This window comes from Mirounga leonina, unplaced genomic scaffold, assembly GCF_011800145.1.
Source record: "Mirounga leonina isolate KUSES-001 unplaced genomic scaffold, KU_Mleo_1.0 Mir_53, whole genome shotgun sequence".
NCBI classification, from domain to species: Eukaryota; Metazoa; Chordata; class Mammalia; order Carnivora; family Phocidae; genus Mirounga; species Mirounga leonina.
The window spans coordinates 96,256,298-96,281,838 of NW_023270807.1; the positions used below are offsets into that span (position 1 = coordinate 96,256,298).

Here is a 25,541-nt window from a genome sequence, read left to right on the forward strand (position 1 = left end):
GCTTCTCCCTCTGACCCTCCCCCCTCTCATGTGCTCTCTCTCTCTCTCTCATTCTCTCTCTCTCAAATAAGTAAATAAAATCTTACAAAAAAAAAATTCTGTACCCACAAGTTCGATAACTTAGATGAAATGGACCAATTTCTTAAAAGATATATAAACTAACAAAGCTCACACAAGGAGAAACAGATATTCTGAATATATTTATTAATATGTAGCTATTAATATGCTATTAAAGGAATTAAAGCAATAATTAATAACCCTCAAAAAAGGAAAGCACAATACCCAGAGAGTTTCACTGGTGGATTCTATCAAATATTTAAGTAAGAACTGATACTAATTCTCCACAATTCTCCACAATTTCTTCCAGCAAACAGAAACAGAGGAAACACATTAACTCAATCTATGATGCCACAATACCAAAACCAGATGGATATCACAAGAAAGGAAAACTATAGGCTACCACTGCACATAAACATACATGAAAAATCTTTAACAAAGTATTAACAAATTGAATCCTAAAATATACAAAAATTATATACCATGACCAAGTTGGGTCAATATGTTTGTACCTACATTTTTGTGTACTTATTCAATTATTTCCTTAGGATAAATTCCTAGAAATAGAATTGCTAGATTGCAGGATGTGTATAACCTGAAGAATTTTAAAAAACCTACAAGAGAGTTGATTTAATACAAGAACCTAAGAGCTATTTGAGCCATTAATAGATATGTGTATTACCTTATAAATTTAATATTTCTTCATTCTTTTAAATGTAAATTTATTTAATAAGTTCTCAGAAAAAACAGTTTCATATGGATTTCTTTTTTTAATATCATCAGAAGTTAGCCAGTTTTCTTTTTTCACATTTATTTCTTTGTTTTAGTAATTTGTAGACCCAACATGGGGCTCAAACCCGTGACCCCAAGATCAAGAGTCACATATTCTTTTAAGTACACACTTTCCACAGATTATGTCTTTTCATTTGTTCAAATATACAAAGATGTAACATGTGTGTGATAAGTTTTTTATTTCACATTTTTGTTGCTTTTTAAAATAAACATTTAAACTTTCAGTTTTTAGCCACTTAATAGTCTAGGTAGAGGACAAAACTATTGTTTTTGGCATATGGATTTTGAAAACAGCCACATTTCAACTCATTCATTTCTAGATAATTTTTTTTAGTTAGGCAGTTATAGTATTGCAAATAACAATGATTTTTGGTTTTGCTTACAAAAGTTTTTATACCTTCTTTTTTGTTTATCATTAGCTCCTTGAGTAGCATGTCCAGAATAGTGTGCAATAACAACTGTCATCAGCATCCCCATCTGCATCTCAATTTTATGATGCTGGCTAGTGGGATCTGGCCTCTCAGAATGCAGTGTGATAAAACTGGGCATTAATAACAAAATGTTAGTGCAAAACAATAATACCGGAAGCTTAACTGTTCCAAACTGCTAATAATATTCCTTAAAAGTCAAGAAAGTGTCCCTGTACTGCTAGTGTTCGAAAACAACATATGAATAATGTATGTTGTGATTCATCAAATGCATTTACTACTGTTTATTGAGATTAACAAATAATTTTTCCCCTTTGATAAAATCAATTGAGAGATTGCCTGATGAAACATTCCTACGTGGTCGGTCGTTACAAAATGTGTAATTTGTTAGTGCTTTTTTATACTGTTGGATAAAATTTGCTGATATTTTATTTAAAATTTGATTATTTGCAAATAAAATTAAATTGGTCTTCAGGATTTGCATGTGTATGCTCACACCTTCCATTTTCGTATTATTGTTATATGGAAAACTTTCAATTCTTTTTATAAAATAGTTCCAGTGATGTAGAAATATTTATTCCATGGAGGTTCCTAGAACTTCTATGCAATATAAACTTCAAATCTATTTTTCTAAATGTGTGTGTTTGGTTTTTTGAAGGTTAGTTTTGAATAACATATTTCTTCTTTTCTTTTCAAGATTCCTTTTTCCTCATTATTATTTTTTATAATTTCAATCGTGCTAGGAAAATCATGTTTCATTAAAATTTTCAGATACGTTTGTATAATATGGCATTGTGTTCTCATTTTTTAAAAATTACCCTTTTAATCTGTAGTTTCACCACTTATTTTCCATATTTTGTACTTTCCTGGTGTTTTTTTCCTTGATTAACATTGCCAGAAGTTTCTTGTCTTTTGATCTTTTCTAAGAGCCAGGTCTTCTATGCATCAAGTCTACGTTTTTCTTCTAATTCATTCCTTTCTGTTTAAATCTTAACTATCTTTTCTTTATTTTCTTTCTTTTTTATTTTTTTCAAGTTTCTTGAAGTAAATGTTTAATTTTTTCCACTTATTATATATTTCTTATAATGAAATTATTTTAGCACTATGGATCTTCTTCGGAGTATACCTTTCTCTATATTCCACAGGTTCTATTTCTTTCTATAATCAGTTTTAATTCTTATCAAAGGAAAATAATAGCTCTCAGCTGCAAGGAGTGCCATTTTCCTTCAGAGGGCTTTAGGAAAAATGTAGGAGGATTTAGATTAGTCACAAGTCACAGGAGGGGCTACTGGCATCCTTTAGCCAAAGATTAGGTGAGCCATAGTGCTAAATGCATAGGATGCCCTCCCAGAAGAGAAGCATTGGCACCCAAAACACCAATAATGACCCTGTTTGGAAACACTACAACATGTGCAGTATATAGCAGAGACAAAAATATTCTCCCACATCCCCATCTCCACTCCCACTACCCAGAAACAATCACTTTCTACTGCTTTTGCTATTTATTTTGGAATTTGCTCCACATCTCTAAATAATATACATCTATTGCAAATTGTCAACTATGTTAGACTTCCTACTAATTATTCTGTTAGATGAAAATCTCCTGGGTTTCCTCTTCCCCTCTTCCCATTTTCTCAATATTGCTATATCACAAGTTTTATAGTATATATATTGAATATTTTTAATACAACTATGTAGATATTTTTTACTCTTAAGTATATTATGCCTTAATTCTTCTTCTAGTGCTTCTTCTGGTTCTTCTTGGAATTACAAAATACCTCTCTTTTATTTCATTTGCTTTCATTTCTTTAAATCTTTGGATGGCTTCCTACACCCTCCACAATCTTATAAAAACACTACTCAATATACTTTTCTACACTGTCATACTGAAAAGTTAATAGTTCCATTTTTGAACTAGAGATACCTCCACTCCTCCTGGAACTCTCTTACCTTCTGGCTATCATACGGACTGGATTCTCTCTAAGCCTTCAACAGAGTTGTCATCCTGGGATTCCCCTTTACTTTCTTCTACGCTGTATCTTGTTTCTTGGATCTTAGGTCTTCCTCATTCTTGGTTTATTTACTTATTTTGATAGGAACACATTCTTCATTAGGTTCTGAAGAAGTGCTGCACAGGAAATAAATTTTTAAAGACTTTATGTGTCTGAAAATATCTTATTCTGCACTTATATTGATTGATAGTTTGGCTGGGCATAGAACTCTTCTTCTAATAGAAGACTGTTTGATTGTTTTCTAGCATCCAGTATTTATTTTGAGCCACTCAGATCTTTTGTATCTAACCTGTTTGTTTTTAATTTTTGGTAGCTTTTAGGGTCTTCTGGTATTCTAAAATATCATGATTAAAGGTCTTGATATGCCTTTTCAAATTACTTTTAAATATGCAGGAATAAAGTTTACTGAATATTATTGGGCTGAATATTCAGTAAACTTTTTCTTTTTTTTTTTTTTTTAAGATTTTATTTATTTACTTGACAGAGAGAGACACAGGGAGAGAGGGAACACAAGCAGGGGGAGTGGGAGAGAGAGAAGCAGGCTTCCCGCGGAGCAGGGAGCCTGATGTGGGGCTCGATCCCAGGACCCTGGGATCACGACCTGAGCCAAAGGCAGACACTTAACGACTGAGCCACCCAGGCGCCCCAGTAAACTTTTTCAATATGGAAATTTATATCCCTCACTTTTGGATGATTTTCTTTTACTACATCTTTGATAATTTCCTCCCCAATGTTTTATCTATGCTCCCTTTCTGAAATTTCTACTATTTAAATACCATACTTCTGGAGTTAGTTCTCTAATATTCTTTTTTTTTTTTTTTAGATTTTATTTATTTATTTGAGAGAAAGCAGGAGCTGGTGGGGGGGGGGGGGGGGGGGCGAGGGAGAAGCAGGATCCCGCTGAGCAGGGAGCCCTACAGAGGGCTCCATCCCAGGATCCTGAGATCATGACCTGAGCCCAAGACAGACACTTAACCGACTGAGCCACCCAGGCACCCCCTCTAATTTTCTTATCTTTCCTGTCTTATCGTCAATTTCTTTATCATCTTCTACTTAGTGGAAAATTTCTTTATCTTTCAAACTCATTATTGAATTTCTAATTTCATTTATCATATCTTTAATTTTCAGTAACTCCATTCTTTTCTATAGCATCCTCTTCTTTTTTTTATGGGTGCCACAATTTCTCTTATTTTTAAAAACGTAAGTTACAATTTCTTTGAAATTTTCATTTGTTTTCTATATTATCTGTACCCATTTCTGTATATTTTTATATCTTTCTTACATATATTGGAAGATTTCCTATATACATGGTAATCCTTAGCTTTTCTTACATATTTAAGAGTAAAACATTAAAAATCTCATTAGACTCTGCCTTATATGTATTATCATAGTTCTTTGTGGCTAGACTCCATTCTAGACCATTCTACCCTTTCTTTTTAATGAATCACTTAAATATTTACAGCAAACTGTGTCATCGGTAAACATGGTATAGTCCTCTATGTATATAAATTTCCTTTAACTTTCTTCAACAAAGTATTATAATTTTCTTCATAAATTACATATATATCTGGGCGCCTGGGTGGCTCAGTTGGTTAAGCGACTAACTTCGGCTCAGGTCATGATCCTGGAGTCCCTGGATCGAGTCCCGCATCGGGCTCCCTGCTCGGCAGGGAGTCTGCTTCTCCCTCTGACCCTCCCCCCTCTCATGTGCTCTCTCTCATTCTCTCTCTCTCAAATAAATAAATAAAATCTTTAAAAAAAAAATTACATATATATCCTTTTGGAAGAGTATCTAAGTAAATAGTTTTTTTCTTTATGTTACAGAAGTTATATTTTTCCTTATAAATTATATTTTCTGATTTATTATTTCTGAAATATAGAAATGCCACCAAATTTTATCTGTTGATCTTACAATTGGCAACCTTGCTGAACTCTTAATTGTTCTAAGTTTCTGTGTATTCTATTCTACTTTTAGCCATTACATCATCTGAGAAAACCAACGTCATTTCTTTATCTTCTTTCTTACATTTGTTATTTCCATTTTTATCTTATCATATTGGCTGTAATACCATTGTCTCTTTATATTTATTGTTTTATGAAACAGATTTGAGGTCACCCTGATTTTTATCCTTTTATACACTTTTATCTTGTGTTGTGCATTTTATAAGATGCATGCTGTTTTATTCTCTTTACTTATCCATGAACAAGGCAAGCTGTGTTCTCCTTAGAGGTTTTCACCTAACAGTAATCAATGAATTCACTCAGTTCTGTGAAACTGAATAAAGGAAACCTCATTTAAAATGGAGTTGGGTGTTATATGCAACTAATGAATCACTGAACACTACATCAAAAACTAATGATGTACTATATGTTGGCTAACTGAACATAATAAAAAATTTTTAAAATAAATAAATAAAATGGAGTTGGTAAGCCAGAAGGGGGAGCTCTCACACTGTACCACTCACAGCCTTTTTTTAAGCCTCAACAGGAAAAGGCATACCTTTCAGAAAGAAGCCTACTTTACTACTCCAGCAAGAGGAAGATTTTCTCCTTGCCTAGCAACAGCCCAGCCACTAAGAGACTATTAGAGCTCAGCAATGAAAAGACACTACAGTTCAAACTCCCTGTTTACTCCAATGAACTTTTTGGTATAGTAGCCCTTCCCACAAATCCACTGAAGTCTCTAACAAAACTTCTCTATCATCTCTGCCTAGTTCTGTCATTTCTGACAACAGAAAACTGGTATTCCTTCCATGCAACGATAACAAGGTTCTTCACTGGCCACCTCCTACTCCATTCCCCAATCTCCCAACCCCACTCTTACCCTTAGAGGGTTTTCCTTTCAAAATACACTTCTTACATTGCGACTTACAGAAGAAAAATATACATTTGGTCTTTGTCTGTGGTTCCTGGCTCATAGCTCCTAGAACCCTTGCCATTTCCTATATAAGGGCCAAAGTCACATCTTTTGTTATAATATTTAGTTTTCTTCCCCATTCCTGAAATAGCTCCTGAGTGATAAAGGTGAAATTAATTTCTTTTCTTATTTCTAACAAGCCCCTTTCAACCACATCTGAGTTTATGTTAATGAAACAACTTTTGGAAAGCCCACAGGATGAAGACTGGTTGTGAAGAGAACCAACTTGTGATTAAAAGGTTAGAACTTTCAGCACCCCCTCCTCCAAGTATGGGACAGGGTCTGGAGGTTGAATCAGTCACCACAGGCTAATGATTTAATCAATTATGTCTATGTAACAAAGCCTCCATAAAAACCCTAAAGGACAGAGTTTGGAGAGCTTTCAGATTGGTGTACACGTAGGGATGCTGGGAGAGGGGCATGCCTGTAGAAGGCATGGAAGCTCTGTGTCTCTCCCACATATTTTGCCCTATACATCTCTTCCATCTAGTTGTTCCTGCATTAAATCTTTTTATAACTAGTATTCTAATAAGTAAAATGTTGCTCTGAGTTCTGTGAGCTGCTCTAGCAAATTAATCAAACCCAAGGGGCGGGGGGGGGGTTGTGGGAACTTCCAATTTATAGCCAGGTGGTTGGAAGCACAAGTGACAGCCTGGATTTGGGATTGGCATCTGAAGGAGGGGTGGGGCAGTCTTGTGGGACTGAGCCCTTAACCTGCGGGATCTCATGGTATCTCCAAGTAGATAGTGTCAGAACTAAGTTAAATTGTATGACACCTAGCAGGTGTCACAAAATTGCTTGGTATGGGGGGGAGGGGAATCACACATTTGGTGACCAGAAGTGTAAGAAGCAAAGCAGGGTTGTAGTAGAGTATGGAGAGTAGAAGAGACATACAAGAGGAGTGGTTTTCCTTATTTTTCAGTTTTCCCCCCTGGATTTTGCAACATCTACCTGATTTGTAGGTTATTGGCAATGATAGTTTCCTAAAGGGTATGTTTCGGGCATCAATTTATGGCTTCTCAGTTCCAAATCCACCCTTCATTGCCTGTTTGTGAAACTAGAAGGGTTTTCCCTTGCCAGCTGGCTTGCACAGTAGAGGGTGCTGGAAGGACACTGAAGGAGGAAAGGGGTTTTCTTCTGGTGCATGGTTATGCTCTTCTCACTTTGCTCCCACAGCAATCCACAGCACAGGACACCCTACAGGCAGCTTCCTCTGGCACATAGAGGGCAATATCCCGGCAGGGGGCTTCTCAATGAGTTCTTCAGCAGGGCACCTTCTCATGGATGGCTTCCCCTACACCAGAGGACAGAATTCTGATAGCACTTCTGCAAAGTCTCTGCCATCCAGGGAATCATGGCTGCAGCATCTCCAGGGAAGTCTGAATCTCACGGTGTGGCAGGAGAGAGGAAGGTAGGATCTTCCAAATTCGTTTCTTCCTTGGATGCTCCACCTCAGCACAAGAGGGGGAACTGTTCTCCATGTCTGCTCTTATTCTCCCATTCTTTATATTTTCTTTACTCCTTAGTAGATAATCCCGTTATGGTTAATACTTTTTTATATTAAACTTCCCCTGTTTACATTACTGTGTGACATTTCTGTCTCCCGATTGGAGTCTAATATAGGATGTGATACAGCCTTCTTGATATCACTTTACCTATGCTGATACAGCTCTCCGAATTTACTTTACCAGGGGCGGCTGGGTGGCTCAGTCGGTTAAGCGTCTCCTTCAGCTCAGGTCATGATCCCAGGGCCCCGGGATCAAGCCCTGCATCAGGCTCCCTGCTCCATGGGGAGCCTGCTTCTCCCTCTCCCTGTGCCTGCCGCTCCCCCTGCTTGTGCTCTCTCTCTCTCTCTCTGTGTCAAATAAATAAATAAATAAAATCTTTAAAAAAAAAAAAAGAATTCACTTTACCTGTTTTCATTTAATGTAATGTAAATTAATTTAACTTAATTTAATTTAGTGCATTAATAAATATATTTGCAACATTATCACATTACACCTAGCAAGGGACAATTTGCAAGGGACAACAACCAGGTCATCTGCTTACAGTATTACAGATCTGATCATTGGAAGGATTTTTCACAGATTAGCTTCTGACTCTGTACCTTTCACATCTTGTTTTCCTCCATTTCTCACAAATGTGTGGTGTTGGCCCCTAGAAGCCACATTCATATTATGATATGACCTCTGGCCCTGTACCCTCATGTTATAATGCCAGGTGGGTCAGCACAGTGAGCAAGAGAAGTATTTCAGGAAGCCATTCCTTTATCAGGATGGTTATCAATAGTTTAACTTTGCCTAGAAGTCGCTGAAAACTGCACAAACATATCCCATTAAACACAAGTTCAATACCCCAATTCCATTTCCTCTTAGATGAGTCTCATAAATTCCTGGAGCCATATCAAAATCATCTGACACAAGAGAAGGAGAACTTGGGGTGGAAAAAAAACAGTCTTAACTTGAGGTTGAAATTGCTTACTTTTCCACATCTTACCACAAAAAAAATTGTTAACCAAATGAATAAGACATCCTGGGTCCAGACACAGAGCCACAGAAGTCTTCGGGCTAGCATCCATGCCCTGTGTTGGCAAGACTCTCTGTGGTCTCTGCAGTTGGCCATGGAGTAAATGGCCACTGCATCCGCGCCCACTGGTGCGATGGGGGGCTGTGACTCTCCCAAGCCTGTGAAGCTGCAAATACCCCTTAGTGTATGCCTTTTCTGCACAAACTAAACTGTTACTTCTAAATTTTTTTCAAAATTTTTTTCTTTAAAACCTAACTGCTAAAGTCAGTGAGCCTGACTCCTTCAACTTGTGGGTTGTCTCAGTGACTGGATGGGAAGTGAAACCTCTCCCGAACCTCCAGTCCAGTCAGGCTCTTTTGTTGTCTGCCCTCCTAGAACTGCAATCAATGCACTATTTTAGTTTCTATTATACATTTTTATGTGATTATTTCATTGGCTTCTCTCCCCTCAAAGACTAAGAATACTGAGATCAGGGACTATGTCTGTTTTAGTTCATTAGTACTTATCACTTGACATTTAGTAAGTGCCCAGTAAATGTTCGTTCAAGAAAAATAAAAACACTTATCAAATGAATCAATTCTTCCTGTTTTATATGTTTATCCTGTACTTGCCATTATTACCATGAACAAAAAAATTCACCAGGTATCTCAGGTGAATTATGTAGCTTCTTTGAGATTCAATTTTTTTTTTATCTGTAGACTGAAAAAGTTATTCTAGAAATGATCTCCTAGGATCCCTTCCAGTTAAAAAAGCTAAAAGTTATGTGATTCTAAATACAAAATACATTTTCATATCCCAAACCACTAACAGGATCTTAAGTAACTTAAATGGGTGGGGGGAAAGACTTCAACGTAAATTTTAAGATGTGGGGAGAATTTTCATTAAAATATATAGGATGGAAATGTGTTGACTGATTTTCACCCAACAGAATTATAAACAATAAAATGTTTATTCACAAAAGCCAAATTTGATAACCATAAAGAGTTTATGTTCTTTGGGGGCCATGCAGAAAAATCTCTAAAATATGTACACATTTTTTAAAACTTATCATTTTAGGAAATAAAGTAGTTTGTACTTCTTGGGAATTTGAGAAATGTTATTATGCCTGCTCAATAATATTACTGTATACAAAGATTTGAAAGTTTCCTTCAGGAATTTACTATCATGCTCAAGAAAAATATATTAGACATTTGGGCACATTGGACCATTTAGGATAATTCTCTTTGAAACAAACTTGATTTCTAGTAAAGAATAAAACATATGTATATTTAAATAATTCAGTTTTAGCTTCACCCTGCTTTTACAAATGTAAATTTTATATTGAGTCTACAAAAAGCTACTATTAGAAAATCTAACGCAGGCACAGAAGAGTATCTGGAAATACTCTATTCAACATGAAATAATGTTTTCCTCCAGCAGAAAATTTTCCCCATTTAGTCATTACAATCTTCAAAATATATAATTAAAGAACACTAAATTGCTAAAAAGTGCACAGTATTTAGTGTCATTTGCTCCAGAATAATTTTCATAAATCAAATAGTTCATTAAGATCTTTCAAAGAAACAGAAAAAGGAAGACAATTTGATAAAAATAGGTAAATCAAATCAATGCTTTACTTCTCATATTCTCCCGCAAAATACATCCCTTAGTTAACAATATTACTTCCTTTTGGAAAAAATAGAATCAAGCACATTACCGCCAACTCCTTCCAACTTCTTCTTTCAAATAATCATGAGAGTATTAAATTTAAGTATGTAGATGGTTTGCTAAAAGATCAAAGTTTGAAAAACACTAATAAGGACCACTGGCCTCTAAAGATCACCTAGACCATCCCAGTGCCAGATATTTCACTACTTAGGATTCTGTCTTCAGGGATTTCTACAGTGCAAGCAGGTCTCTTTCTGGTATCTAATTATGGGGAGAGCATTAAATATATCCAACTTTATTATTTAATCATGTTGCATCTAGAACTTAGAATACAATCATGGCCCAACCTTGAAAATAAGTCACCAGCAGGAAGGAACTTCCGATAACTTGGGGAGACAGGGGATATGGCCTATGACTGAGGAGAGCAGGCCAGGGAATCAGAGTGAGGCATTCCTAGCACTCATATAGTGGCCTCCTGTCACCACAGCAGGTAGGGAGAGGGAAGGAAGGAATGGAGAGGAGTAACACACCTAAAGAGACAGCAAGATGACAGTAAAAGTTAAATATACAACTTTGCCAGGACAGATTATACATTTTATGGTTTACTTATTACAGAAAAATTGGTGCTGAAAATCAAAAAGTGGCTTTAATTGTCAACCTGTGCTTTTTTTGAGAGAGAGAGAGAGAAAGACTGCTCAGAATTTCCAACAACAATAATTATTCAACAATTACGATTAAAACTGCATGCTATACTTGATAAGTAAAATACCCCTTGGTTTAGCATGTTCTCATTTGTGTAAAGGATTTTTTTTTTCTGTTCCTTATCCTTTATAGAAACATAAAAAAACATACTCTGAACAGCCTGAACACTAGCCCTAACCTTGATATCACTAAGGCCTGGTAGCTGGTCCTATACTGTATGTGTGTACCTCATATTCTCTGAAATGGGGTGGTATAAAGGAATTCTTCATTTTGAAGTTCAACCACACAGAAAGGTGGGGGTATGATTATGCTGACTGCAAATCCCAAAAAGGAATATATGTGGCTCAGAGGAAGACCAACATCGCGTTAATTCAAGAAAACTTACACTCAGGGGCCCCCGGGTGGCTCAGTTGGTTTAGCATCCAACTCTTGATATTTCAGCTCAGGTCATGATCTCAGAATTATGAGATCAAGCCCCTCTGATCTTAGGATTCTCTCTCTCCCTCACCTTCTGCCCCTCCCCATGCCCCCACCCCCACACGTGCACTCCCTCTCTCATGCTCTCAAAAACAAAAACAAAAACAAAAGCCACTCAGAATGTTCTCAGGCAGGGAAAAGACATTCTTTATAATGCTACTTACCAGATACAAACGGGGTGGGGTTTTGGGGCATCAAATTTTTATATCAACTTTTAGCATCTAAATCCATTAAAATTTAAAAAGACTAAAAATTAAAACAAAAAACTCCATAGTCAAGAAGAAACATTGTCAAATCACAATGTTGTACACCTGAAACTAATGGGACATTGTATGTCATCTATACTTCAATTAAAAAAAAAGAAAAAAGGAATAAAGAAGAAAAAAAAGTCTGATTTCAAAAGGAAGAAATGACAAAAAGTGATATATCAAGGGCGCCTGCGTGGCTCAGTCGGTTAAGCATCCGACTCTTGATCTCAGCTCAGGTCTTGACCTTGGGGTCATAAGTTCAAGCCCCATGTTTTAAGCCCCCTACTTAAAAATAAAAATAAAATAAAATTTTAAAACTTTAAAAAAGTTATACATCAAACAATAGCACATTTAACCTTGTTAGGGAAAAATTGTGGGGAAAAAAAAACACAGAAAACTCATTGCACTTTGGACTTATTGAAAAAGAAGCCATATATAATCCGACCTGTTCATTTTACAGCTCTTTATCCTATTACAGGATACTTCTCAAACCAGGTGACTAGCTATGGAAATTTATTTCTGCCAATTGATAATCCCTTTACCAACAGTCTAGATTCTTACTCAATTTCACTTCCAACAAAAAGAAAAAGAAGAAAATGAAAACCAAATCCTGAAATAAATCCAGGAAATTTTGACTCCACATGAAAAGAAACCAATTGCTGATGGTTTTTGCATCCCCTATTCAACTATTTCAGTGTGCTGCATGAACGTCTGTACGCAGCACACATGTATTATTTAATCTGGCATATCTGTGTAATTAATTTCTTAGACATCGTCATTCTTTTTCCCCACTTGTATTTTGTACACATAGAAAAATAACCTCAACACCCTGGTATAAATAAAAAACTTAGGTTTTTAAAAGCATGTATTTACCTTTTATATTAATTTTTCATATTTAAATAAATATAAATTGTATTAAAATTTCATGTGGAAAACATTTCTAAATTACTAACCAGAATCTAGGGGCGCCTGGGTGGCTCAGTCGTTAAGCATCTGCCTTCGGCTCAGGTCATGATCTCAGGGTCCTGGGATCGAGCCCCGCATCGGGCTCCCTGCTCCGCGGGAAGCCTGCTTCCCCCTCTCCCACTCCCCCTGCTTGTGTTCCCTCTCTCGCTGTGTCTCTCTCTGTCAAATAAATAAATAAAATCTTCAAAAAAAAAAAATTACTAACCAGAATCTATTTGAGCTATGTCAAGACATAAATATTTGCTTCATTGATTTTATTAAATATTTTAAATGTTATTCTTCTATTTGAAAAACCATGAATTTGGGTTGCCTTCAATACAGATTTAAAAGTAAATCAGCTATCAGGCAACATGGCGTAACAGTGGAGAGTAGGGTTTATGGTATCAGATGGCTTGATGTTGATTCTGCATAGAACATTTACAAGCTGTGTGACCTTACAAAAGGTATTAACCTCTCTGTACCTCAGTCTCCTCATCAGCAAGTAAGAACAACTAAAGTAACTCCATCAAAGAATTGCTAGGAAACCCAATTCATTTTAAACTATTACTGCTACTGTTGTGTCTAGTACCAGAGTAGTATCTTGAATTGCTTTCACCCTCATCCCAAAGAATCACTTGTATGCTCACAGCACCTGTTTGGCAAGACCCTATGTACATGAATCCATTGCTTGAGCCCTCTCAAAATTTGCATGCACACACATGCACACACAGCCTGCAACAGAGTGGCCTGCATATAACTCCCTGATGTCCAATTAAGAACATCATCTATGGATGTGCTGTGCTGAAATCAGAAACAAGACAAAAGGTAAAAAAGGAAAAAAAAGCCAACTGCTGAGATGTTCATTGAAGTCACTGGGAATCCTGTATTCCACAAGACAAAGTGCAGGTCCCCTCTGGTTAATCTAGAAAGGTTTCATGGGAGAGCAATGACCGTGACAGTTTAATGACAGGAGAGACACAATTGGGGGGATTTAAGAGAAGGAACTACTCTAGGCTTACGAGGCTGTTTCCTTAAAGGCTTGGCATTCGGCCTGGAATGACTGTATCATGGGAGTTTGGGACAGGTTTGTCTAACACGAGAAAAGACCCCTGAACCAACAAATAGAAACTAAGGAAATGAAGTTCCAGGCTTGTCCCTGCCAGGTTGTATGTATAATTTTAGAATTCTGGACAACATAACCAGTGACAACGCACTACAAGGCTTCGAGGGAAGAGAGGAAAGGGTGTTTTAGGAAGAACGTTGAGAGGCTCAGAGATGGGAGGAGAAAACAACGCAGACTGCAAGGAGGACAAGGATTCAAGCGTAACAGGTGGCGGCAGGGAGTCCAGGAGGAGAGTGACATTGATCAAGATACAAAATCAAAAAGTATCTGGGACAGATGCGTTCACCAATGGGCATGAGAAAAAGGTGAGACGGACCCAAGGGGGAAGCATGAGACGAAATGGAATTTGGTTTAGCAATAAAGTACGTGAACAGAATGAAGGTGACGGAGGAAGTGAAAATGACAAAGCTTGAGGCTTGAAAGGGGATTGCACTGCTGCTAGGATGGACAGTGGGGCGGGACAGAGGGTTTGCGGTGGGGAGACGGACACGGCACTGCTCTTCGATCTTCAACTCCATCCCAAGCTGCCCAGTGTTCAGGGTAACATAAATCAAGAGGAAGAGCAGATAAAAGGAAAATCCCATGTGTACTTCAAAGCTCTTGCTTTCTTGTGAGGTCAGCACTGGCTTTCGTAAGCTTTTGCTGCTTCTCTCCTCTCCCTGACCTGTGTCGCGACCGGTGGCTGGACACTTACGGTGTTGTTCCTGAGCACAGGGGGCAGGACTCAGACTCTGAGTCCTCTGTACACGCAGGGTGAGGCCTGCATGCGCACACACACATGCCTTCCAGAGCGGGACGAAGTATCAGAACTCAACCATTTCATTGAAGGACCTTTTCATGTTAGTTTCTTTTGTAAAATGACTTTGCTTTCCATACTTACTCACAGGAAAAATCTCTTTGTTAACCCCTTGCACTCGTTTCACACGTATCCCCTCCCAAGCAGTTCAAGATCTTGCTAAATGAGAGGAAGTGTTCCTTTTGCCTCCTAAGTTGGTCATCCTCTTTTCCAGAAAAGAGCGTAATCAACACATTTTTAAACAACAGACGGCACAGAAGAAATGCTTCTTTGCAGGCTCATTTAAGTTTCATGCATTTTGAGAGAGCCATACACAGCTGAAGAAGTAGACAGGAGTGTGCCACAGAGAAGACAGCAAAACAAAACGAGTTACTTGCAGAAGGAGCATCTGAGGGCCAGCTCCCCTCACGAGCTAAGTACCTCCACTTTGGGATAGACGACAAGTATCTAATTAACATAAATATCTAATTGCTTTAACTGAATAGGCAGCAAATTATGTCAAAGGGAAGAAATTAAACAGCAGGGGAAATAGCGAGAAAACAACTCAGGAGATTATTTATTTGAGAAATACGATCATATTCACAAGTATCCTTCTCTTTAATGTACTTGGCTGAGACACCATCACAGCAAACAGCTCTTGTTTTATGACACAGTCAAAACAGTCAAGGTCTTCCAGCGGGAGGGCAGGGGTGGTACTTAGCCAGAAGACTAAGTTACTAGTAAAATCCGGGCATGTCTAATACACTTGCCTCGAGTAGTGCTCTGAGTCAATTTTATTTGATCTGACTCCACACTTGGCTCAAAGGTAAAATAATAAATGGATAGACAAGCAGGACTTGACCAGTCAATATACCTCATCTAACAATACTCCAAGAATTGTCAGTCAATAAGCCAAAACTGGTTCAAGAACGATCAAATTCAAATTTGTTTCACTGACACCAGATTGGATTTTTGTTTTAAAGTGAAATCTTCATCCAGAATTCTGAATAAAAATCTTACATGGCAAGCACATGGAGAAAATAACTTCTACCCAATCAAGCCAGTCATATGAGCCCTACCTGATTTCAGGGGCTGACTCCTGTGGCAGAGATGGCCATTTCTTCTCTCCTACAGGCGATGACCCTCCTTGTCCTTTATGGAGAAGCCACCCTCAGCTCACTCCATGTGGCCCCAGACAAGTTATCGAAGTATTCCCTACACACATAATGTGAGACCATCTGCCAAGCTACAGAATGTTCACATTTATTTAGGCTATACATTTTCTTTACCTTGTCTTCTCCAACATCACTGGGAAGTGGCAAGAGCTGAGTGAGTATTCAGTTTTCTCTTTGAGCATCATAGGACTTTTGTACCTTCCTCCCATCCTTTGGTTGCCTTGGTAAATGTTAATTTGTAGTTTTCAATGTTCAAGGAAAAAGAGGACATTGAAAGTTGGCCTAAATCAATCATCTGAAGCATAGATTGTTAACTATGAAAAGGATCTCAGAAGTCATATGATCAAATCTTCCATCCAGTAACCAATCCCCTTTAAAACATTTTTGGAGGGAAATTTTTCAACTTCTGGTTTAAACTAATTTAGTGATGGGAAGCTCATTATCTCACAAAGCAAACTGTTTTGCCATCTTCCAATTCTATTTAGAAAGTCCTTTCTTAAAGGAAGTGGAAAGCTACCACCTATAACTCTTGACCTTGGATCTTACTTCTGCTCTCTGGAACAGCAAGTGCAAGGTAATTAGTTGCCTTATTTATATAACCAATCCCTCAAACATTTAAAAAGTGTCATTTCTTTACATAGTCTCCTTTTCTTCAAGGGAATCTTCCTAAGCTCCTTTCCGTATATTTTGACAATCACATCCACTGAACAAAGCCACCGTGATTGCTAAATGAGGGAAGTCCCACACAAACCTGGAAGACAGTAAGCGTCTGTATGATTGTTCAAAAGGTGGAAATGCTAGTACAAAAAGATCTCAGAGCCTTGTTTTCTCCACCTCCTTTTTGGAAAAATGTCTAACCTGAAATGTCAATATCCTACTTAAACTTGACAGAACTGAATATAATCCTTCAACTGATTAGTAGTCAGAGTTTTGCAATTTTTGTGGTCAGGAGCTGAGCATTCCTTGTTTGTATATTTTTGTGTATAATGAATCAGCTTGTCATTCTGTTAGCCTTCTTAGCAGCAAAAACAAATGGCTGGCTCATTTAAATACCCTATATTGTTTTCACTTGAGCTACTAATCCAGGTTTCTCCCTTGTGTGTTTTTGCAGAATATCTTATTGATAACATTTCTACCATAAGCTGTGGGAAGACTGACTCCTGACTAAAATGTGGATTTAGTTTATGTGTCCTTTATTTCTGTCATTAAAAATGACAATCAAAAATTATATGTCATAGGTCAAAAGGTCCTTCCTTGTGATCTGAAAGAAAAGAGACCACTGAGAGAGAAGTTATGTTCTGTACTAACCACAAGTATTTTTGTGAAAGTAATACTTGGAGAAAGAAAATTGGCAAATGCTTCAAACTAAACTAGGACATTTGCTTAGGACATTTCAAAATTATCTTGCAGAAGAAACATGTTTTTATCATTTGTTATTCCTTATGCATATCCAGGACTATGTAGATATCTAAACAATAAAATAAATTTTCTTTGCACACAGCTCCAATCCCTGCTTGTCAGGGGCTATATGCAGGGTTCCCTTATCAATTTGTTTCGTATATGTAATGATCCAGTATCTTCCAAAAAGTGTCAGCTCCATTTTCTAATCATCAGCTTAATATACTGAAAATATTTAGGGTGCCTGTGTGGCTCAGTCTGTGTCTGGCTCGATCTCAACTCAGGTCTTGATCTCAAGGTCATGAGATCAAAGCCCCCATGTTGGGCTCCTCACTGGGCATGGAGCCTACTTGGAAAAAAAAAAAAAAAAAAACTCACTGGGTGTTACATGTAAGTGATGAATCACTAAACTCTACTCCTGAAACTAATATTACACAGTATATGTTAACTAACTGGAATTCAAATAAAAACTTGAAACTAAATACTTAATTAAAGGGCGCCTGGGTGGCTCAGTTGGTTGAGCAACTGCCTTCGGCTCAGGTCATAATCCTGGAGTCCCGGGATCGAGTCCCGCATCGGGCTCCCTGCTCGGCGGGGAGCCTGCTTCTCCCTCTGACCCTCCCCCATCTCGTGCTCTCTCTCTCTGTCTCATTCTCTCTCTCAAATAAATAAATAAAATCTTTAAAAAAAAAATACTTAAAAATACTCAAAACTTTTCTGTGTACCTAAATATAAATCTTTTTAAGGAATGAGTTAACAAATTTTGCTTATCCTTGGAGAAAATAATGTACTATAAATTGGAAAAAAATTAAAACTTGGTGCTAACTTTAAAAGGGAATACTGATAATGTATTGACACTGACTATGAAGTCTGCAATTTTCTCTGGATGAGAGAATTCCACTACTCAGACACCTAAAATGTAACAGGTCATTAAGTTTACCTAATCTTGGGGCGCCTGGGTGGCTCAGTCGTTAAGCGTCTGCCTTCGCGTCTGCCTTCGGCTCAGGTCATGATTCCAGGTCCTGGGATCGAGCCCCGCATCGGGCTCCCTGCTCCGCGGGAGGCCTGCTTCTCCCTCTCCCCCTCCCGCTGCTTGTGTTCCCTCTTTGCTGTCTCTCTCTCTCTCTCTGTCAAATAAATAAATAAAATCTTTAAAAAAAAAAAAAGTTTACCTAATCTTTTAGTTGTGGGCTTTATTTATGACTTTCTGAAGACTGCAGATGTTTATATGCTCAACATATATACGCAGGACGAACAGGTGGTCACGACAGATTATTTACTCCACTGACTATAAGAGAAATTATAGAGACTAGGCAAATTGTTGGATTACTTAGAAAAAGAAAAGGAAAACACATTCCTCCATCTGTAAAATTCTAGATGTGCAGGAAACAGGACGATGACCTAAATTCTAGTTCATTCTTGCTTAGTCGTGAGAATGCATCTACCAATCAAATTAACACATAAGTATGGAGACATTCTGTAGGTTTGAGAAAATGCTCTGATATTTGTGTCCATGAGGTGAAGGATAAAGGACTATACTATTTTCAGAGTATCTTCATTTCCAAAAGTTAGAATTTTACCCTGAAACATTTATGACATTTCACCTTTTTTTGACATTTATACCAATAGTATTCATGTCAGCCTCTCTGTGTGCAAGTGCTTCAACAAGGCATTATTTCTTATATAAAATATCACTTTGATATTGCAAAATATACATATATCCACACCCACAGATAGAAACAAAGGGTTGGACAGAATACGACAAAATGTTAATAGTGTTTGTCTTGGTTATTTCTTTGATTTTTAAAATTTTTATTATTGAAATATAGTTGACATACAATGTTATATTAGTTTCAGGGGCACAACATAGTGACTTGACAATTCTATCCATTATGCAATGCTCACCACAATAAATGTAGTTACCATCTGTCACCATTCAACAGGATCACAATATTATTGACTATATTGCTTAGGTTGTACTTTCCAGCCTCATGACTTATTTATTTTATGACTGGCACCCCCCTTCACCTATTTTACCCATCGCCCATCCCCCCTTCTTTTTTTTTAAGTTTTATTTAAATTCGTTAATTAACATACAGTGAAATATTAGTTTCAGAGATCACCCCTCCCATCTGGCAACCATCAGTTTGTTCTGTTTATGAGTCTGTTTCTGTTTCTTTGTTCATTTGTTTTGGTTTTTTTAGATTCCATATATAAGTGAAATCATATGGTATGTGTCTTTCTCTGACTTATTTCACTTAACATAATATGCTCTGGGTCCGTCCATGTTGTCATAAATGGTAAGATCTCATTCTTTTTTTGTTGTTGAGTAATATTCCAATCTGTATATATACCACATCTTCTCCACCCATACATCTATCGATGGACACTTAGGTCACTTTTATATCTTGGCTATTGAAAATAAGGCTGCAGTAAACACAGGGGTGCATATATCTTTTTGAATTAGCGTTTTTGGTTTCTTTGGGCAAATACCCAGTCGTGGCATTACTGGATCATATGGCATTTCTATTTTTAGTTTTTTGAGGAACCTCCATACTGTTTTCCACAGTGACTGCACCAATTTATATTCCCACCAAGAGTACACAAATGTTCCCTTTTCTCCACATCCTTGCCAACACTTGTTATTTCTTGTCATTTTGATTTTAGCCATTCTGACTGGTGTGAAACAACATCTCATTGTAGTTTTGAATTGCATTTCCCTGATGATTAGTGATGTTAAGCATCTTTTCATGTGTCTTTTGGCCATCTGTATGTCTTCTTTGAAAGAATGTCTACTCAGATCGTCTGCCCACTTTTTAAATTGGATTGTTCAGTTTTTTAGTGTTGCGTTATATAAGCTCTCTATATATTTGGGATGTTAACCCCTTATCAGATATATCATTTGCAAATTATCCTCTCCCAGTCGGTAGGTTGCCTTTTCATTTGTTGGTGGTTTCCTTTGCTGTGAAAAAGCTTTTTATTTTGTTGCAATCCCAACAGTTTATTTTTGCTTTTCTCTTGCTTGAGGAGACATCCAGAAAAATGTTCCTATGGCGGATGTCAAAGAAATTACTGCCTATGCTTTCTTTTAGGAGTTTTATGGTGTCATGTTTAGGTCTTTAATCCATTTTGAGTTTCTTATTTTGTATGGTGTTAGAAAGTGATTCAGTTTCATTCTTCGCACATAGTTGTCCAGTTTTCCCAATACAATTTATTTGTAAAGACTGTTTTCCCCCCTTGTATATTCTTACCTCCTTTGTCATAGATTAACTGACCACATAAACATGGGTTTGTTTCTGGGGTCTCTATACTATTAATTGACCTATGTGCCTATTTTTGTGCTATTATCATACTATTTTGATTACAACAGCTTTGCATATATCTTAATATCTGGGATTATGATGCCTCTAGCTGTGTTCTTCTTTCTCAAGGTGGCTTTGGCTATATGGGGTCTTTTGTGGTTCCACACAAATTTTAGGATTATTTGTTCTAGGCCTGTGAAAAATACTATTGGTATTTTCAGAGAGATTGTATTGAATCTATAGATTGCATGGCAACAATTTTATTTGTGTATTGATTTGTACCTCTCTTTCTCCTAAAGGAACTAAATATGACATTTTATAATGGATCAAACAATATAGCAAAATGAAAATAAAATTTGAAATAAGAAAATGAGGCAATGGGGTAAACATGTGTAGAAATACAAGGCAGGCCCAGGAGTAAAGTTAGTTCAAAACTTATACTACATAATTAATTGTTACCGAGAAGAGGAAAACCTAATTATTAGTAAGCTTCACAGTTGCATAAAGTATTGATTTTTATTGCTCAGGAAAATAACAACTCTGCTTAATTCCTTGACCAGAAGGAAATTTCTTCTGTGAGATCACTCACTGGGAGAATACTGTGCAGTGTAATACAAGCAACAATATTCTTAGTGCATATAGTAATGCATTTCCTAAGAATGTTCTTTTCGGAAGGCCATCGGTATTAGCCTATGATGGCAAACCAAGAGGAATTGAATACACGCAACTGTCAGCCAGAGACTGGGTTGAAAATGCAATAGAGTATTTCATAGGATCATGCTTTCAGAGGTTGATATGTGATATTTGTTGTGATTTAATATCATTAAATACTAGTAGTATATAGACAAATAGTTATTAAAATGCTTAACACACAAAAAAAGAACAAAACCAAGCCTTTGATAGTATTCTCATTAAATAAAGTACCCCAATCATTAACTTACATTTTTAAAAAGTTTTCATGAAATGTATTCCTCACATTTCTCTTAGATAAAATACAGATTAGATCTGGGCGCAGGATCCAAAGAAGTGTTTGGCTTAAATAATATGAGAGTATGCAAAAGCCTATGTTGCTCAGCACGATTTACAAGTCCTCCCTAAAGATGTTATAGTGCAGTGTGTTAAGTGCTTCAAAAGCAGCCAACATGGGGTCCTCTGAAAATGCCTGGGAGGAGCAAACTTGAAGACTCATGAAGATATCTCAGAGAGGGTCACCTTGGAGACGCACAGGTGGAGTTGAAATGCTGGCCAGCCACAGATGGGGGGAAAGAGGACGCCAGGCAGAGGAAAAAGTATGTGCAAACACCAGAGGGTACAAAGGTCACAGAGCGTTTAAGTAATTTGCTATCACTGAAGAGTATTCATGGGGGATTTAGGAATGACAAGAGAGACTGGAAGGAAAGGAGTGGTCTAGATCATAAAGTGCCTTATATGTCACAATAAGAATGCTTATACTTTTTCCCAAGAACAATGAGGAGCCATTAAGAAGTGTTGAGCAAGGAAGAGATAGTATCATAGTGGAGTTTTAGAATGGTTTCTCTGGTGGCAATGTAAAGAATGGCCCAGAAATGGGTAAGAATAGCAATAGAAAGAGAAGTCAGGATCCTTTAATACACTGTCAGAGTTGATAGTTGGGAATGAACACATTTAAGAGGTATAATTGAGAGAACTTGTTGAGTGATTAGAAGGGGGTGGGGATGGGAAGGAGGTGGCAAAAATGACATTCAGTTTTCTGACTTGAGCAACTGGGGAGAAGGTGCTGCCACAGTCTGCCCAAGAACAACAACAAAAATATGAGAGACTTGGCAAAAGAAAGAAAACTTCAGTTTGTGGCATACTGACTGGGAGATGTCCAAATAAAAATGTTCAGAAAAGAATTTTGATATATAGCCCTAGCCCTCAAGAAAGAGCTTTAGAATTGAGATTGAGATTTGGGTGTCACTGGTATAGATGATGATTGAGAAAATTCTGATTTAAAATGGCAAACACACTATTCTTCCTGACATCTGAATGGAAATTACAATGTAAAATTTGAAGACAGAAATCCACCTGCAACAATGAAGAGAAAGGTAAGAAGGATTACCCAGAAGATAAGATATTTTAGCATGAAAGAAAGCTTTTGGAAGTGTACTGATGGATGAACTAACTAAAGGAAAGAAGGCTGTGGCTAATGAGGAGATGCAGAACCCCAGGGGAGGTGGATAATAATATGCTCAGAGTGACTGGGCTTTAAATTCTCAATTATAATGGAATTTGGGAGACATAAGAAATCAAAAATGGGATGGTGTGGTAATTTTAAGTGAGGCAATGAAGAGTATGTCCTCACAAACATTTTCTTTGTCGTCCCTAACAGATTTTTTTTTTAAAGCTAACAACAGAAAAGAGAAAGTATATCAAAAACATCCCATAATTATCATTGTAATAATGTCAACATGAAGGAAGGTAAAGACCAGTGGATATAAGCCAATGTCAAAGTTCTTTCTTCTAAGGGAAAAGAAATAATTAAAATCAGAAATAAAAAGACAGGAGAAAAACAGAAAAAACAAAAATAATTTTTAAATAACAACTAAGCAAATAGAAATAAGCTCAAATACATCAGTAATCACAGTAAACAGAAATGGCCTAAGTCTCTAGAAACTGGGAGGTGCTGGGTAGATATAAGCTTTGTTTGAATACCATTCTGTAAGAAATAGGGGATGCTTACCTTGTTTGTCCACAATGGGTACAAAATCTTCACTGAAATTGTCTGGACCATAAATCCACTTTTGGATCTGTCATAACTTTAAGAAGGCAACAGTAGGATCTCTATTGAATGAAAATATATTTCATTTTCTTCCACAACCATATAAAGCAAACTAAATTGCATTCAGTGAATTCTGAGTTTTCTCTCACTAAGAACTGATAAAAGCCTTGATAGGTGTGACAATGACAATTATCTACTCTATTCTGTTCAAGGTCCGGTTATCTATTCTTTAACCACCCATTTTCTTCTGAATTTCTCCTTTGTAATCCATACCATTCCAATGCTATGCCAGATCATTTAATACTAATTGTTTACAGTTCAGGTTTTAAATGACAGCAATCCTATTCACTGAATGCTAAGTATTATTTCCTGTAGTAATATTGGCATAATGCTTGATACAATTACAGTATAGGAATTCATCCTGTCTTTTATTTGAATAGCCCCACATTTTCTGTCTGCCTTGGACTACTCTTTCGGCTGTCTGCAATTTATTCTTGGGTTTCTGTCCTTTGGTCTAATGATAACTTCTAGATTGTATTAAGTGTAAAGGCTTTCCCCCATGGACAGATTCCTGGAAATCCTATCAGATCCTCTAGCTACAGTAGCCCAATGTTTAACTGTTTACTCCATTCCTACTATAATGTATATTTTATGTCAACACTAAATTAATGCTGAGGAATCAAAGATAAACAAACAAAAATGATTAAGAGGACATCTTTTAAAGGTGATAAAAGAGGTCCTCGGTATAAGATCAATGATATGAAACATACAAATACATTTTACCACACTCTGAATGACCTTACATGAGAAAAAACAGCTAATTATTCAACCAAAGAATGTTTTGAATGTGAGTTGTACTGGATTTTGAATATAAGTTTTATTAGGTAAGAACTTGTTCTGAGTTTATGATGTAAGCATACAACTGGAAACACTGAACATTGTCATAGCAATCATCTTAAGTTTCTCTCATTTAAATTTCTGCTTGAGAATTCTACTTTTAAACGTGAAAAGCCAATTCATATGCTCAGGGGATAAGTATTCCATTTCTGAAGAGTCTATTATTTTTACTGTTTCTTCCTCTGCACGGTACCTTTTTTTTTTTTTCCTTCTTCTACCTCTTTAAAAAAAATCTTTATATAAACTCAGTATAATTTCTGTCTAAAGGTAGGGAAAAGAAGTCATAAACATAAAGCCAGCCCCATCCATTTCATTTTTTGTTAGCTACTTGGATAGATGTTAAGATTACCTGTGTCAGATTGGCCTTGGAGATTATCTGGAGGTGTAATTCTGTGGAGTGTATTTGTTTACTGCCAAGCAAAAATGGAGAGAGTTTTCTCAATATCTTCCACTTGGGGTTAGCTTTCAGCTAGCTAGATAAGAACCACTGCTTAAAGGATAATAACAGGAAATCACAAATATATGCAGGTTCTGAAGTCTAATAAATCCACTACAAACTACTCTGTCACAAAATTTGAATTTGCGGGTCATCATTCAAGAGCTTCCATCTTCCTTTCAAGAACTATCCCCTGAAACCCACCTTTAGGGACTGCCCCCAGTAGAAGCAAAATGTAAAACATAAGCTGTTTAAGTGATACCAGAAATCAAAATGTGTTTTAATGCTACAAGTTATGACAAAAACAGATACTGTTTTTAAAACCAGAATATATGTACTGGTCGTATACCAACCACAATGCCTTCCACTGTAAGCAACAGAAAACGCCACTCTGCTCAAACACAAAGAAATGCATTGTCATACACAACCGAAAGTCAGGAATGTGGGCAGACTTCAGGGTTAACTTAGCGAGTAGCTCCAGCTTCGTCAGCCCCTTTCCTCCATCCTGCTGTGTTGGCGCATGCCCAAGCTGGTAGGAAGATGGTTCCACCAGTGGGGATCACACATCCACACACAATCACCACCAAAGGAAGGAAGAGCGTCTCTTCCTATAGTTCTTTCTCCAGAGTGAGAAAACTTTACCCAGAAGCCCTCAGAAATTCATCCAGTATCTCAGGGGCCGATGAGAGAACACATGTTTTTTCTACAACTAAACTCTGTCACCAAGGAAAGGTTATTTTTTTTGCTCGAGTCTGGGTTCCTGAACTAAAAACGAGTAGGTTTTCTGTCAGTGTTGTTTTGCTGTTTTAGCAACACTATAAATGTGGCCTGACATCAGGCTAAACCTGTAAAAAAGGAAACTCAAGCCATTCTGGTCCCTTCCTCCAAATTGCCACTGTCCTCCAAACTTCTTGGGTTTTTCACCCTCCATAGACTTCGGGTAG

The 25,541-nt window shown here is 37.1% G+C and overlaps 1 protein-coding gene across 6 annotated transcripts in view; it reads right to left on the bottom strand.

Moving 5' to 3' along the window:
- EPM2A (EPM2A glucan phosphatase, laforin) overlaps nt 1-25,541 on the bottom strand; it is a 129,414-nt gene that overhangs the window by 6,126 nt on the left and 97,747 nt on the right. Inside the window, exon 5 of one of the 6 annotated variants that reach the window (XR_004676604.1) lies at nt 23,226-23,326. The exons of 2 other annotated variants lie outside the window; for them this stretch is intronic. Coding sequence is in view for 2 of the 4 variants with exons in the window: in XM_034990916.1 (XP_034846807.1) it covers nt 23,255-23,326 (72 nt within the window). In the remaining 2 variants the exon portion in view is untranslated. Of the gene's footprint in view, nt 1-1,975; nt 3,406-21,987; nt 23,327-25,541 lie in introns of those variants that run through there. 3 more of the 6 variants (XR_004676605.1, XM_034990918.1, XM_034990916.1) reach the window with 3 other exon arrangements.